General features: G+C 39.0%; 1 protein-coding gene across 2 annotated transcripts in view; it reads right to left on the bottom strand.

The window, feature by feature from the left end:
- The window catches only part of LOC310990612 (histone acetyltransferase KAT7-like), a 384780-nt gene that overhangs the window by 347675 nt on the left and 20434 nt on the right, over positions 1 to 16671 (bottom strand). For both annotated transcript variants that reach the window (XM_083978062.1, XM_083978063.1), the window contains exon 15: positions 15098 to 16556. In XM_083978062.1, the coding sequence (XP_083834188.1) occupies positions 16458 to 16556 (99 nt within the window). In that variant the 3' untranslated portion in view covers positions 15098 to 16457. The remainder of the gene's footprint in view (positions 1 to 15097; positions 16557 to 16671) is intronic.

The following is a 16671-nucleotide window of genomic DNA, read 5'->3' as shown; positions in this document are numbered from 1 at the left end:
GTACAGCGATGTTAGAAAGATGTGGTGTGTCTCTCCTACTCCAAATCTGCTCCATGTGTCTGAATCTCATTCCTCTTCAGCCCTGACGCCACAACAGAAAGAAGTGAGCCATTCAGGAAACGCTTAAGCGTCAAGGTGAGGCAGTTTGAGCAACACGTTTCTTCATGGCACCAGTTAAATGGGAACAGGAGAAGTGAAGACCATTTTCTAGTTGTCATCTCTCGGTGGCAAAGAGAGCACATACGGTACACATTTGGCATCTGCAGCAGTGAAGGCATCATAAAAAAGTTGAAGTTCAGGTAACTGTATGAGGGTGATTCTTAGACTATGGGCACTTTTATGTTCTTTGGTCATATTTTAAAAAATATATATATCATATTGTACAAATTCCACTTTCTTTGTCAAACTAACAATAAAACCACCTTTGAAAAAAATGACCACCTTTCTATTAAGATTTTTTCATACTTTTCAACATTCTTACAAGTGTCAAAATCACTTTTTTCCCTTGTATGGAAGTTTTTCTGTGCCATCTGAGTTTGAATATGAATTTCTAAGACTGCATTTTTTTAGCATCAAAATCAGACTTTGAATTTTAAAAACCATCAAATTTCTAGCACTGAATTTTTTTTTGCCTCTTGATTTTTTTTAAATGTTGAAATAAATTCAGTGTAAAGAAAATCAATGTCTCAAAATATTCTGTTTTTCAAAATTCGACATGTAAAAAAAATTCAACATAAAAAAATCTGTATTAAAAAAAATCAGTTTCTAAAAAAAATTCAACACCTCAAAAAATTCAGTGTCCAAAAATTCAACATCTCAAAAAATTCAGTCTCCAAAAATTCAACTGCAAAAATTCAGTGTCAAAAGAGTCAACATCCGGGTCACCAGGGAGAAGCAATCGATCCCTGTCTCAATAAGGACTGCTTCTGTGTGACACAGGTCACACACAGACACAGGTAGGCCAGACCGGTCCGGCCATGGCCACAAACTCAGGCGACGGTGCTTCGGTGAGTCTGTTTACTTTATTTGCCATTTGTGTTCGTTAAATTGAGTATTAGATATTAGCCGGATTTATTTAACAATATCTACAATTTACTTTTAATGAGGTGGCGTTCGTGCTAAACTACGTTAGTAACTAGCTAACGGTATGTGAGCATAGGTTGAGGCTAACTTACTTTCGGTTCTGAGGCAGCGAGTATGACGACTGACAGTAACTTACAGTACTACATTAAACAGTGATAGTGTTAACTGGGGATGTTTGGGGGGAGGTAATTAGCGGCCAAGCGCGACCTGCCCGTGCGTGCGTGTGTGTCTGTGTGTGCGTGTACGTGCGTATACGATGGTGAAACGCTTTTTTTTCTTCTTTTCTTTTCTGAAACACTGGGTGACAGCATATCGTGGTTGCGCTAAGTTAGTGATGGCAGCTGTTGACAAACGGCTACAAACAACAAACCAGTCTATACCCACCAGTCCTCCCATTAGCTGGACTACTCTCCTTGCTTTAGGCTACCTGTATTTGGCCCAGCCTGCTCACCAGAAGCTGCATTCATCAGCTCCTCTTTGACTGAACGATCCCATTTCCCATATTTTTCCATACTCCTTACTAAAATGAAACGTAGTTAATTTCTGAGTATTTATTCCTCGGACTGCGCTCCTTAAATAACTGTTATAGGGTGACAACCCCAGGCTATATGAAAACATTAAAGCAGAAGTGAGTGATCCGGTCGTTTTCGCTAATGCTGCGTTCCAGGCAGGCTTTTGAAATCGTAAATTACAGCTTCAAGTCACAACTTACGACTTTGTAGCGTTCCAGGCAACCCACTCGTGTTTTTCCGACCTGTTTTACCGGTGAAAGTCACTATAACGGCCACTCGTAACTTCCGACCGGTGAACTCGTACCAGATCGAACTGGTACCACTTCACGGTCGGAAAAATACGAGTTTCCTTGAACGCACCATAACAGTCCTCGTCGCTACGTCACCACATTCACGGCGTCCCTTGGCTGCACACACAGCCCTGCATGCCGTTCTCTCTCCTCATTGGATAAAAACTGTAGGATACGATAAATGTTTTCTCCTCGGCTCAGAGCAGAGCAGAGGGACTGAGAGACCCGTGTTTCAGTCCAAACACTCTATGTAAGTGATTGCTGTCGGAAGATATAACTATTTAAGACTTATATTAACACAAATATATCACTCACTTCTGCTTTAACTAATGAGAAAAAATAGACGCGCAAATGGAAATTCTGGGACGCAGCTGGCCACAGTGGTCTATAACAGTTATTTAAGGAGCGCAGTCCGAGGAATAAATACTCAGAAATTAACTACGTTTCATTTTAGTAAGGAGTATGGAAAAATATGGGAAATGGGATCGTTTAGTCAAAGAGGAGCTGATGAATGCAGCTTCTGGTGAGCAGGCTGGGCCAAATACAGGTAAAGCAAGGAGAGTAGTCCAGCTAATGGGAGGACTGGTGACTGGTTTGTTGTTTGTAGCCGTTTGTCAACAGCTGCCATCACTAACTTAGCGCAACCACGATATGCTGTCACCCAGTGTTTCAGAAAAAAAAAGCGTTTCACCATCGTACACACAGACACACTAATTACCTCCCCCCCCAAACATCCCCAGTTAACACTATCACTGTTTAATGTAGTACTGTAAGTTACTGTCAGTCGTCATACTCGCAGAACCGAAAGTAAGTTAGCCTCAACCTATGCTCACATACCGTTAGCTAGTTACTAACGTAGTTTAGCACGAACGCCACCTCATTAAAAGTAAATTGTAGATATTGTTAAATAAATCCGGCTAATATCTAATACTCAATTTAACGAACACAAATGGCAAATAAAGTAAACAGACTCACCGAAGCACCGTCGCCTGAGTTTGTGGCCATGGCCGGACCGGTCTGGCCTACCTGTGTCTGTGTGTGACCTGTGTCACACAGAAGCAGTCCTTATTGAGACAGGGATCGATTGCTTCTCCCTGGTGACCCGGATGTTGACTCTTTTGACACTGAATTTTTGCAGTTGAATTTTTGGACACTGAATTTTTTGAGATGTTGAATTTTTGGACACTGAATTTTTTGAGGTGTTGAATTTTTTTTAGAAACTGATTTTTTTTAATACAGATTTTTTTATGTTGAATTCTTTTTACATGTCGAATTTTGAAAAACAGAATATTTTGAGACATTGATTTTCTTTACACTGAATTTATTTCAACATTTAAAAAAAATCAAGAGGCAAAAAAAAATTCAGTGCTAGAAATTTGATGGTTTTTAAAATTCAAAGTCTGATTTTGATGCTAAAAAAATGCAGTCTTAGAAATTCATATTCAAACTCAGATGGCACAGAAAAACTTCCATACCCTTGTCGCACACCCAGACTTTTAAACTTCAATAATGAAAATAATGTTTAAAAATGTGATTTATTTGAAAACTACCTAATGTGCCTGAATTAAGTATCAGTAAAATAACTAAAATACATTATAATGTTTAATGTGAGACAGCCATCAATATTATTTTTCATCCAAACAGTAGCTGTCGCACAGTACCACAGCACTGTAATGTCCCCTTAAAAAATTTCTCTGAGATATTGTATGGATGGTTTCTATGGCAATGTACACCGACATCAGAGCACATGTTGGACATGGAGGGAATTTTCAATTTCATCAACAACTATTGAAGAAAAAATAAATGTCTACTGTTTCTATACATTCACGTTAATTTGTTGTCATTTCCACAACACCCTGTCGTTTCCACCACCACAGACATTAAAAAATATATATTGTAAAAGTTCTTACCACACATAAAAAAAATCTCCACAATTTAAAAGGTCATGATCTTTACATAATAATAATATTTTTTTTTTCTTTTCTAAAAAGCACCTACCCAAGCAATATTAAATTCCAGATGTAGCAGGTGTACAATTCAGCAGTTGGTCCTTAAGAGATTGAATTTATTTTATTCATAAATGTATGATTATTGTTTATGGAAAAAATGGTAAAAATAAAAAAAAGTTACAAAAAGGGTCTCAGATAATTTTAGAGTTGTATAAGTTATTTATAATTAGATAACAGTTGTATATTGAGATGTGGTGGAAATTATATTTGTTCATCGCAGATCAGAAAAAATGTACAAAATTAACAATTTATCTTGTAATATTCAAGTTCACATGGCTAAAAGTGCAGTTGAAGAATCGCCCATGATGTGATTTGGAGGCAACACTACAGAGCACAACCCTCTCCTTCCTTTATGATGTGACCCTGCTGCCCAGCAAACCATTCAGTGACCCTTCATGCTCTATGGATTGGGGGGCATTGTCCTCTTGGAAAACGACCACTCTCATCAGGATAAAAATGCTTCATAAAGGTGTTGATGATTTTCAAGCCTTTTCTTCAAACGGGACAAATGGACCGAAACCATGCCAACACAATGCCCCCTACAGGGTTGAAGAGCCACCACAGCCCCTCGCCTCGCTGTCAGAGCTGTACCCCGCTCTTGGTGTTTGCCACACATGACCCTCTCTTACACTAAATATAGTGAAGGATGACTAGTCTGTGTTTTGCACCATTGAACTCTAACATGTGCATTCATCTTTGTAATGAGGGGCCCATGCAGTGCAAATGTAGCTGCGTATGGACTGACACAGTCTGACCACATCACCAGTCACCTGAGGAAGAGCAGAAAGTCAGTTCCTCCTCCTCACATATGGCACTAATGCCCCATAATGTCTCTCCCATGGATCCAACTGCAGGTAGTAATAATAATAATAATACATTTTATTTATAACGCGCTTTTACAGGTGCTCAAAGACGCTTACATTAAAATAACGACACAATTAAAATACAGAAACAAAACAATGCAGAATAACAACGTAATTTAAATACAAAAACAATGTGGAAGGTCAAAAGGAGATATGATATGAGATAGATAGAGATGCTCCGACTGCTGCCCCTGCGACCCGACTCCGGATCAAGCGGATGAAAATGGATGGATGGATGGATGGATATGAGATAGGGCATTAGAAATGTTGAATTTACAGATTAAAACCCAGTTTAAAAATAGGGTTTTTAGGAGTGATTTAAAGGTGTGGGGGTCTGTACAGTCTCTGATGGGTTGGGGGAGTGTTGGGTGTCACTTTAGCCACTGAAACACTGGCTGAGCATCTTTGTGACACCCAAACAGTGATTCTAAATCAAAATCACCTGTTGTCACAGAGGATTATGGGATGTGAATCTCTTAATTGTACCATGCAGCGCTCCTGTATGCATCACACATCTGCATTTGTCATGTTTTCATGTCTTTGTATTTTCACGTTACTGGTCCCCGAGCTGGAAGGAAAGATGCATTCTGGTCAGAGGCTGACTGCTGCTGCTGAGAAGATTTAAAGGATACATTTTTCATGCCACGGGGACACACGCCTGCAGAGTCGTACAAACAAAGCATGAATACATCACAGCTGAAAATCAAATAGCACCTGAAGGAGGTGACACAAGCCATAAAGATGACACAAAACATGATTGCGATCTGGCTCTGGTTTGAAGGCAGATCTGAAACAGAAAAATACATAAAACAGTGACGGTTTCAGTCATGATTTGGTTTGGCATGTTTCTGCTTTTGAACCTGTTATGTGAAGTAGCTACCTGTCCTTTCTTTGTCTGTGGCCCCTTCTTTGTTGTTCATTGACCTGATAACTCAAACATACATCTGCTTTTCATGCTCCACTCTGTTCATTCATACCATATTTTTCTGCTTGACCAGCTCATCAATCAATCCTATGGGTTTCAGAAACATCACAGGTGAGTAACAAAGACAAACAAATCAGCACATCCATCCTTCACAGTTTGTGTCCAGCTGGCAGCAGATAAGATAAAAGTTTGCTCACGCACATTATGTCTGAGTCAGACAAGAAGGGAAAAAAAATATATGTGGAGTGGAGGATATATTCCCTTTAATATGAGGCTGGAGATGGGCGGGGGGGGGGGGGGGGGGGGGGGGGGAGGAGCGAGCAGGGAGTTTATAAGAGTAAAGGGAGACCTTCACTCAGGAGCAACAACAAGACACACAAACACACTTTCCTTTGCCTCGAAGTTATTTGGCTCCTGTATGCGTCCATATCGGGGAAGTTCTTCTTCTTGACCACCTGCGGACACTTTTTATTATAGCGAGGCTTATAGGTGAAGGATGGAGGCTCTGAAGTTCGTGGTGGTGCTGCTGGTGGTCGTGTTCGTGCAGGTTTTCGGTACGCTGGGTCTCAGTCCGCTGTCCAGTGAAGAGGAGGACGGGGAGATCTGGACCGTGGAGAACTGGCAGGTAAAAAAAGAAAAAAAAACTATTTTTTTTTTTTTCAATAGAGGATGAACAGGAAGATGGACAGAGATTTGAAAGAAAAAAAAACATATCTGTAAATCTTTATTCAGATTTAAAGCAATTTTCTGTCTCTCCGCCCTCTTGAATCTCCTCTAAAGCTACATTACACCAGTGTTCATGTGCATAATATCGGATTCAAGGATTCATCTAAAAAAAAAAAAAAGACCAGAAAAACTTCCTTTTTCCTTTTCTTTGGCGATCTGATTATTTTACTCCCACGGACAAGTCTCAGCACCGCGGACAGCTCCACACACTCAGCGTCATCTGATACAGAATGAGCCGAGGGATTCGAAGCAAATAATGCAAACAGAACAAGTAAATTAATTTAAACTGACATATGTTCCTTCTTTAGATATCCTATGTATCTCTTATTCTGGCCTCATGAAGAAATAGCCTGTTCATAATTTCTGATTTGGCACGTTCGACAAAGTTGAGATGAGTTACCTACTACACTACAATAAATATTTAAATGTCTACTGTTTGAAAAAGTTTGGTTTGTTTTTGCCTAAAATGATTTACCTGTAGAATGAATGTACAGTGGACAGAAGCAAGGCAAAGTAGCCTACAGTATCTGCATTTTTTCAATTTTTCTTTTTTGACCAATCAAAAGTGTGGCATATTCTCTTCAATCTGGTAGAATGTAATATTGCTACTGCTAAAATTTCCAGAGTTATTGGGCTTTTTATTTTGCTGTCCATCCAAAAAAGCACTGTGAAACCAAAGCAAAGTGCAGTATCTGCAAAGAGTAGGCTACAGTCCCTACATTCTATATGATTCCACTGGAGTAAAACCAAGGCAAAGTGTTGTATCTGCACCAAAACCAAGGCAGAAGTGCAGTATCTGCCATAAAACGGTCAAAACTGGTCAGAAAGACAAACTGCAAAATACATTTAATTCAGTCCACCTTTATCTAATCAATTATAGACTTGGTAGTTATTCACAATTTGATGCTTAAACCTGACAATGAAAAACATAAAACGCATTTTTACAGATACTGCACTTTGCCTTTAGGGCAGTATAGTCCGGGGCCGCGCATCCCAGAGAATTATGGATATAGTGTAGTGAGACAAAATAAAGGAGAGAGACTTTGGGGGATGCGACAGACAGCTACACTAGACACTGCAGGCACATACACTCACACACTCAGGTCTTCCCTGATTGCAAGAAATCACCCAGAAATCTAAACTGACTTATCAGGCGTGTGGGAGAAGTAGTGCACTGATACAGAACTGATGGGAATCTATTTAACAGCAGTTGAAGATGCATCAAATAATATTAATCAGTCATTATCTGCACCACACTTTAAAATCATTGACTGAAAATCATATTTATAATCTTTTTTTTATATATAAAAGCAGGGGAAGACAGGATTGTACACAATTGTATGAAGAGAGAGACATTTGTATTTGTTTGTCCAATTCTTTGTACAGTATTAACAACACTATAGATATTGTTCTCCTTAATTGTTATTATGATTATTTTTTAAATTCCAAACGCTTGCTTTGACAATGTATGTCATATGTATGCCAATAAAGCCATTTGAATTGAATTGAATTGAGAGAGAGAGTTTTCAACCTCTGACATCTGAGGAGCAGAATGTCTATGGATATTCTCATTCATCCAGGTCATCGTTCTTTTCTGGGCAAATTGAATCGTAGGCAACTGGACTTGTATTTGTCTGGGAAGACGTTTCGCCTCTTATCCAAGGGGCTTCATCAGTTCGTACGCGACAAGTCTCACTAGTCCGCACTAGCTAGACAAAGACAAAGAACTGATGAAGCCCCTTGGATAAGAGGCGAAACGTCTTCCTACTGAGGAGCAGAAGCACAACATCAAGATTCAGATGGGAAGAAGTGCAACAAGTGATGAGTGAGTGAGTTTTTACGAGGCCATTGGTGAAAAGACAGAATAATACAGAGCGTAGATGCCCATTATGTGATAATATGATCTGCTCTGTGTCAGCACCAAGTCTCCCAGTCCATCAGACAGCAGGGTCTGGATGATTTAAAGGAGGAGTATAGCTTCAACTTTGGGCTACATAGATGACTCACCTCTGCCATGTGTGTGTGTGTGTGTGTTCAGGGCTACCCGCTTGAGAGAGGAATCAGCATCCGGCTGGCAGACCTCATCAAGCGGTCCAAAGCACAGCAGTTCCACGGCCTGATGGGAAGAAGCTCCGGTAAACACGCGAATAAGCAAACACATTACTGTACTGTATGGGGACTGTAAAGCTGATTTAATATGTTCTTAAAGTTGCCAAATTATACTTAGTGCTCCAGTAAGATGTGTGTGATGCTCCTCCTGATGCTCACAGCTTCTCCTTCGTACTTTTCATCACCAATTCAACATTTTAATCTCCTCTTTTTGTCAGGTGCGTCTCAGCCCGTGAGACTGGGCAGGAAAAGTGAGTATAATAACACCACAACAAAGACATTAGTTTTGCTTTTTCTTCTTTTTCTTGATCACCGCCAGTTTTTAAGAGAATTTAGTCTCCGTTGATCCTCCTGAAATGAATTTTTCCTCTCTACCTCTGAATCAGGAAATAAAGGGGAGATGTTTGTTGGACTCATGGGCAGGAGGAGTTTAGGTGAAGGTAAAGCAAACCTCCAGTTCCATTGAAATATCAAGGCAACGTTACCATGGTGTAAATGTTTTACACCTCTTTTTCTAACATGTTTATTTTGTGGATGGCTGGATAAAAAGAGTTTCTGTGTGTGTTCTACCTCTTCTTTTTCTTTCATTTTTCCAGATATGGAGGAGGAGTGGAAACCCGACACGTATTAAAGCTGAAAATGAAAATAACAAGAACAACAACAAAAAATCACTCTAACCATAATAACATCTCTGATTCAACTACAATGTCCGATGCAGTCCAACGTTGTTGACCAACAGGGCGCAGGGTTGTCACACTGTGACCGGGACAGATGTTCAACATCTGCTGCAATCTACTCAAGTTAATTAAAGCTGCTACAAAACACTGAGATCACCGCCTGAACATCACTGTTGAACTATAATCTATATTGTTAATGCTGATATTTTTGTCACATTCAAAACTATGTACATGAACGCCTTATGTCTTTTGAGGGCGGTTGCTTATTTCATGCGAAATCAATTAAAGCTGATTACAGTATCTACATGTGTCTTTATTTTCTTATGCTATAGTAAAGGAATTTTAATCCATCTGGAACAGATTGGTGTGAGCCTACATGATAAAAACTTCCTTTTACTGCCGATTACTGAAATGTTCATCGTTCGTCACAGTAATGACTAGGGTTGCAAAGGGTCGGAAAATTTCCAGTAAATTTCCAGAAACTTTCCATAAAACTGGGGAATTTTGGAAATATTCCAAATTGGAAACTTTACATGGGAATTATGGGAATTTATGGGAATTAACTGGAAATTGGGGGTAATGTAAACAAACTGTATCATATCCAAACATAAATGTAAATATTTTGTTTTGTCATAAGCAGACATCCATGCTAAATAATACAATTAAAAAACATGACATTTAAACAGATTTATTTGTGAGTAGAACTTTATCAAGTTTTAATTCTTGTATGAACAATCAATTATTTTACTGAACAACAAAAACGTGAATGTTGAGTAAAATATTACTCACCCCCCAACCCCCCAAAATGTATGGAAGATGTCAAGTTCATTTTCTTTTTTGTTTACTTACAGTGGTCCTCACGCTTTCTGCTTAATCACCCCTTATTACAGAGCAGTGATTCATCCTTTTTTTTTTTTTTACAAAGAAGCAATATTAAAGTTATAGAAGGATTTGCCATAAGTTGCGTATCCAGAATCGGTTTATTTAGTCACTTCTGTTTGGCTGTGTGCACTTAGAATTTCACAGTTGAACAGATATAATAATTATTTCATCTTCCTCTGCCACTAAATGTAGACTGGAGCTCGGTCCGTTGTTGTCTTTATAGCACAAAAGCTCTCTGAGTCTCAGAGGCAGATGGGAGGCCACTGTGAGTCAGCATCAGACAGAGATGAGAGTCATCTGGTCTGGGGTCAGCGCTGCAGTGAGCATGCTAACTTTAGTCTAGTCAGTAGAAGACAAGAGTCACCATCATTGGCGTTGGTTTCCACCCCTGGAGGCAGATTAACAGCTGTTAGCAAAGCCCAATATTAGAAAGTCTCTGCTGTTAGTGAGACATGTTTTGTTGGGACGGTCTGTATTTGTGTATTTTTATTCTCTGTGAGGCACTTTGTGCTACCCAATCGTATGAAAAGTGCCATATAAATAAAGTTGATTTGATTTGGGAGCTGGGACTGAGTCAGAACACTACTTCATAAATCAGGGTTGCTACACATTTGAAATGTCCAAATTCCATACTTTTTCCAGACCCTAATTTCCAGACTTCTCTGTACAAAATTAAAATAATTTGTGAAATATGAGTAAATAGTTGTGCATTATATAAAAAATCATGCAATTAATCATTTGTTTTCATTAGTCTGAAAGTGTATGCTATTATGTCACCAAATAATTTCCAGGAGATTGTAGCTATAGCGCATACAAAATAATTAACCCAAATAACTTCTGATAAGACCAAACCAATATAAGTATTAAGTTAAATATATTTCCATACAATAATTTCCATTTTCCATACTTTTCCAGACCTGGAAATGTATAAAATCAAATTCCATATACTTTTCCATACTTTCCATACAGTACTTGCGTAGGAACCTTGATAAATACAAAGACCAATCTTTAACATGCTTTACTCATTTAATTCACTGAATTTTCTATGGTTTCCGAATTAAGATCCACTCCACCTGCTCCACTCTCCTTAGTGTCGTCACTGAATCTCATTAGGACACGGAGCCGAGTGGAGGCTCGCCTCATCAAGACGGACAGATGTTCATCTCAAGGAGCAGAACGCCACTTCCCAGTTTGCTCATACAGAAAATGACCAGACCCAAACAAAGCTTTACCCATCAGCCCTCTCTTTGCGCTGTTGCCCCGGGGGACACACAGCTAACACACACAAACAACACATCAGTCAAAGCTTAACCATCTGCATTTATTGAAGAGGAGGGAAGGGGAGGAAGCAAGTACAAAAGCACAACTGAGCTACATATCAATGCCACGCTACTTTTGTGTGTCTCTGCTTTGTGTGCGTAGATTAAATAGGTAGCAGTACTACGGCAGCTCGCTGGCCTATGGGAGATGACAGAATGCCTCTTGTTTCTCTAAGCGACTGAGATCCCGTTCAAATGCGTCAATAACCAACAAGGTGCTGTGATCGTCTATAGCTGCCACTGGCACAGAGGAAACAGCAAGACAACAGGATGAAAAAGAAAAGAAAGAAAGAAGGTGGACTGACATCAAGAGAGGAAGGTTTCTTTAAAAAGTGCTCATGCTCAACATGTTCCAGATCTCTTTTATGATAAAAATGTTTTGAGTTTCTTATGGTAAGGAGATACTCAGGTCCATTTTCTGCTATAGCTTGAGAAAAATAAAGTCTCTGCTCAGGACTATTATCTCTCTGCACGACTAATAGTTAATGTAAAAAAGGCGTTTCTAAATAAGACGCCATCTGTGAGGAGCACTGACATACAGAGACACCTATGAGCAGTTAGGTTGCAGTTAGCCTGCATGTCTTTGTGGGAGGAAGTCAGAGTCTCACTCCTCACAGAAAGCTTTTGGCCGTACCAGGATTTGAACCCACAACCTAGTTGCTGTGAGGCGACAGTGTTAACCACTGCTCCATCAATACAAAGCACAAATTACAGTTCATTCACAGGCACTGAAAGCAGGACCGCACGTCTACAGCTGATCCTTTAGATTACGTGATGATCTCAACAATGACAAATGGAGAACAAAACTGTTCACCTGTGGAACATCATTATCAGGTGTTGTGTTTTAGAACTGATTTCCCCCCCCTTTCCTTTCTATTTTCTTTTTTACTTTGAAATTCCTTCAAAAATTAAGTGCACTTTCCTATAAATGCACTTAGGAACTGACAAGAACAAAAACTCTCCCTACAACAGTCAGCAGTATTTTTTCTCAGTAGCACGATGCAGAGAGGTTTATTGAGAACAGGTGCTAAAAGGAAAAAAATGTTGCTCTCTGAAATGCATGAACTGTTTGTATTGATTTTAAATCTACCGGTTGGTGACACAACTGGTGAACTCTTTGCATGAAAGACCCAGGTGAGAACAAATAGAACTAATCACAGGGTTAAAAAAAATATATAAACATATAAAACAAAGACAAATGATTCCACGGATGACAAAGAAAAAGAAAAAAGAAAAAAAAGAAATAACATCTTCAAACATATGCACTTTAAAGTCGACAGAAACAAAACAAACAAATGTAACTTCAGACTGTAGCTTGGGAAAAAAAATGCTTCCTCCACATTTGAAATTGTGAAACAAGAGCTACAACAAAAGAAACAATCTACAAAACGGCTGATGCAATCTGACATCGTTGGCCACACACCTCCGATTTCACAGCCAACTGCTGTCTAAGCTTATGCGCAGTTCTTAAAGGAAAACCTTGACATCTTATGAAATTCACTTTTTTTTTTGTGCGAGCCAGATAGGAGGGGTGATACCACTCTCCCGTGTGCACGCTAAATATCTTGCTACTGTAATTAGCTGCTTAGCTTAGCATAAAGACACAAGAAAACGCTAGCCTGGCTCTGTCCAAAGATGATAACATCTACCTCCTCATGCTTCTAAAGCTGATGAACATTGAATGAACATTAAATCTAGTTTGTTTAATCCAAACTGTAACAGTGTCAGAGTCAGGCTAGCTGTTTAGCCCTGCTTTCAATCTTTGCGCTAAGCTAAGCTAAGCTAAGCTAACGAGCTGCTGTTGTTAACTTATTTACATTTTTACAATTGAGATGAGAGAGTAGTATCAATTTTCCCATTTGACTCACAACAAGGAGACTACACATTTCCAACACATGTTAACATATCGCTGGGTACAAATGGATCTAAATCTAAATTAATAAATATGGAGATTGTCAATAAAATAAATTCAATTTGCAATCAACCACAGTGAGCTTATGGAGGACAAATAGCATTACAAAATGCTGCTGATCGCATTCAGCAATTCATTCAGATTGTGCTTGTATTTTTCTAAAATGCTTGCAGGGGGTAAAAAAACATTGTGATGATGTGTTAAAGTGACACACTGATTCAATCGTAGGTCACTTTTGATGAGATAAAACCTCTGAAATGAAAATGACCTTTGTCATTGACGTAGTTGGTGGTGGATTCTCCCTCCTGTACCTTTTTCAAGAGCTTGGGAACACATTCAAATCTACATAGAAATTTTAAATAAATATTTCTATTCACAAGGAAGCCGGCCCCGGAGAGTAGACATTCCCCTACCAGACTTTGTCTTTCACGCTCTACACAGGTTACATATCTTTTTTTTTTTTAAGAATATAAATAGCATATTTAAAAAAATCTAATAAAAAAACTTGCTGGCCAAACACAGCTACATTTTTTTTCACATGTTAACGCACAGAATAAAAAACAAGAAAACAAAAAAGCTTAAAATGAGCCGTCCTAGTATTTATACAGTGGTAAAACCTCAGAGGTAGAAAAAGTGTAAAATATCATTGAGAACTTGAACAAAAGCAACACAAAGGGCACAGAAAACACAGCAACGTGTCTGTGAGCTCCCCACACACTCCTAACAGCTGAGATTCCCTGTGTACTCACTGTTCATGACACCACAAAACAACACAACCAACATTAAGATAAAAGTGAAAAAACAAAAAGGAGGGTGATAACAAAAGGTCCCATCCTGGTGACATAACACTGTACAAACGTGGCCAATGGCAGCTATAGCTCCCTGGTTAACCGACTGACTAGTGAGATGGGTGTTTGTGTGTGTTTGTTGCATGACAGAGAAGCAAAACTGATTTGCTCTGAGTTCAAGCAGTCACTGTTCAGTCTGAGCACCATTTCTTTTCTCTTATTTACACAAAAAGAGGTAACAGAACTGACCCGAGACCATCTTAACTCTTCACACCGTTTACAATTTTGTCAGAGTCAATTTAACAAACTTTAGTGGACACTTAACCCCACGTTGCTCAACAGCAGTTATGCCTACACACACTATGTGAAATCAAATATGGTTAATATTATGTTTTCTGTTGTGAAAATTATCAAATTCATTTTACAAGTCTCTCCCTGTTTTGTTAAGTCATGTGACCAGGTTGGTAAATTGAGGTCAGGACTCCTTTTCTCAGAAAACCTGATGCATTTCGGGCCCAGGCCTTGTCCTGTTTAATCACAGCCAGCTGGTGTACGTCTGCAACAACGCGCCGGGTGAGTCAGTGTGCTGCCGACACGGGTTCTGTCTCCAGAGCAGAGTGAGATGCAGCACAGGTTCAATACTGGCCGTCTCTGATTGGATTAGCGGGTACGCCTGGCGGTCTGTGCTAATTAAGTGTCCAAGAGGAGGCGCGCTAACAATGCACAATTACTTTCACTGTTCAGATAACAAATGAGCTTGACGAGGTATCAGCGGCCATCCTAGGTAGACTAACATCACTGGTTGTCTGCATGTGGCTCCATATTTCTATATTCTTGTCATATTGTATGATGGACAAGAATCTAGTTGAGGCCTCAACCTGAAAATACCAAACGCAAACATGAATAGCAAAGATCAGGCTTCTCCACTGATGGTATCTCAAAAAAATTAATTAAATATTAATTTATTTTATCCATGTTATTTTTAATTTTTCCAAATTACACTTGGATTAACAAGACACTTTTCACTTTTAATAACAGGGAGGTTGTCATTAGTCCATATTCCGGCCAGTTAGCCGATTGCGCACTACCTCTTCTGAGTTAGCAGCTCAACCACTGCAACCTGAATTAGCCAATTAGCACCTGCTAGCTTCAGTGACAACAATGTCAAATTGTGAATCATCAAACAAGGGGCTGCTGCTGTGAATGAAACCGTCTGCAGACACAGTAACATATCTTCAGCTTTAAGCTTCATCTTACCAGGGCGTCCCATGCTAACTACCAAAGTGGCTAGCTAGCGAGGCCAGCATAGTAAAGAGCTTTTTAGCTGCTGAAGAACAAAGTGGGTCTTCACTTATAAGAATTATATCAATAAACCAATTTTACAACTTGGCCAGTTAGCATGTGTAGCCTTGTTAAGAGAAATAAATAAAACAAGAAGGTTTGTTTTGTGTTCATGTACAGCAGCAGCAGCAGCTCGAAAGCTAATTCAGAATTACTTTGTCATTGTTATTGCTCGAGCTAACGTCAGTTAACCAACTAAAACTGGTAACAATTGTTGAGCTTGTTAGCTTAGGAAACGAGGAATGTGACAAGATGGCTGTTGACAACAGCAGTGTCATGAAAATGACATGAAATTATATGTGATATAAGGAAGATAAGAATATGAAAATTATTTTTTTTCACAAGTTATTGTTTTATTTGTTCTATATATATATGTACTAAATATATAACACTGTTTTTCATAGAACTATTTTTTCTATATATATATATTGAACATTTTGAGGCTCCATACTTGTCCTTTGTGCAATGTCAAATGAACCAGTAATCTTAAACACAGTGGTGTTATAAAACAAGGGTTTGATGTTCATATCTAGTGACAATGTGTTATTGAAAAATGGAAAACAAAATTAAACTCTTAAAACCCATGTATGAATGTATATTATATATTGCTAATTAATGACTTATTGCTTTAAGTACATTTAAATGATAACTCTTATGTCACAATTGGTTTAACTCATAACAGTTTGGTTTGACTCATTTGAGGACATCTGCAGCCGCAATACTTCTCTTTTCACCTGTTATTAAAAACGTAACCATTACTTCTTCATGTTTTGGTCCAACGCATCTTTACATTTTTATTCTTTGTCATTAGAGGGCCCAGGCTGATGACAGTGACTGCTTGAAGCCACAGGAAGTGACTGAGTGGATGAATGCGGTAGCTGACTTAAAGCATTTTATACGTTAAAAAGAGTGCGCGTGAGGGTTTAGGCTCAGGGTCTGTGAGCATGCCACTGTACAGAGGAGGATCTGTGTGTCTGTGTGTGTTTGTGTGTGTGGTTCTGAAGTGTGAAAGGAAGCTCCTCTACGTCCCTTTTGGCGGCGTCCATTTTAAGGCTGTGGGATCAATGGTTTTGCTGTTACCACGTTTCGTCTCCTTGGCCTTCCAGTCGTCAATAAGGTCCTACAGGAGGAGGAAACACTTTAGCTGCATACTATGTAGTGAAGTATGAAATCTAATTACCCAGAGTACCTGATAAACTTTTTGATCAAAATCCACTATAGTCTGTGTTATGTAG

Source organism: Trachurus trachurus (genome assembly GCF_905171665.1).
Source record: "Trachurus trachurus genome assembly, chromosome: 8".
Lineage (NCBI taxonomy): Eukaryota > Metazoa > Chordata > Actinopteri > Carangiformes > Carangidae > Trachurus > Trachurus trachurus.
The sequence above is the reverse complement of the archived record's forward strand: the minus strand, read 5'-3'. Positions and strand labels throughout refer to the sequence as shown.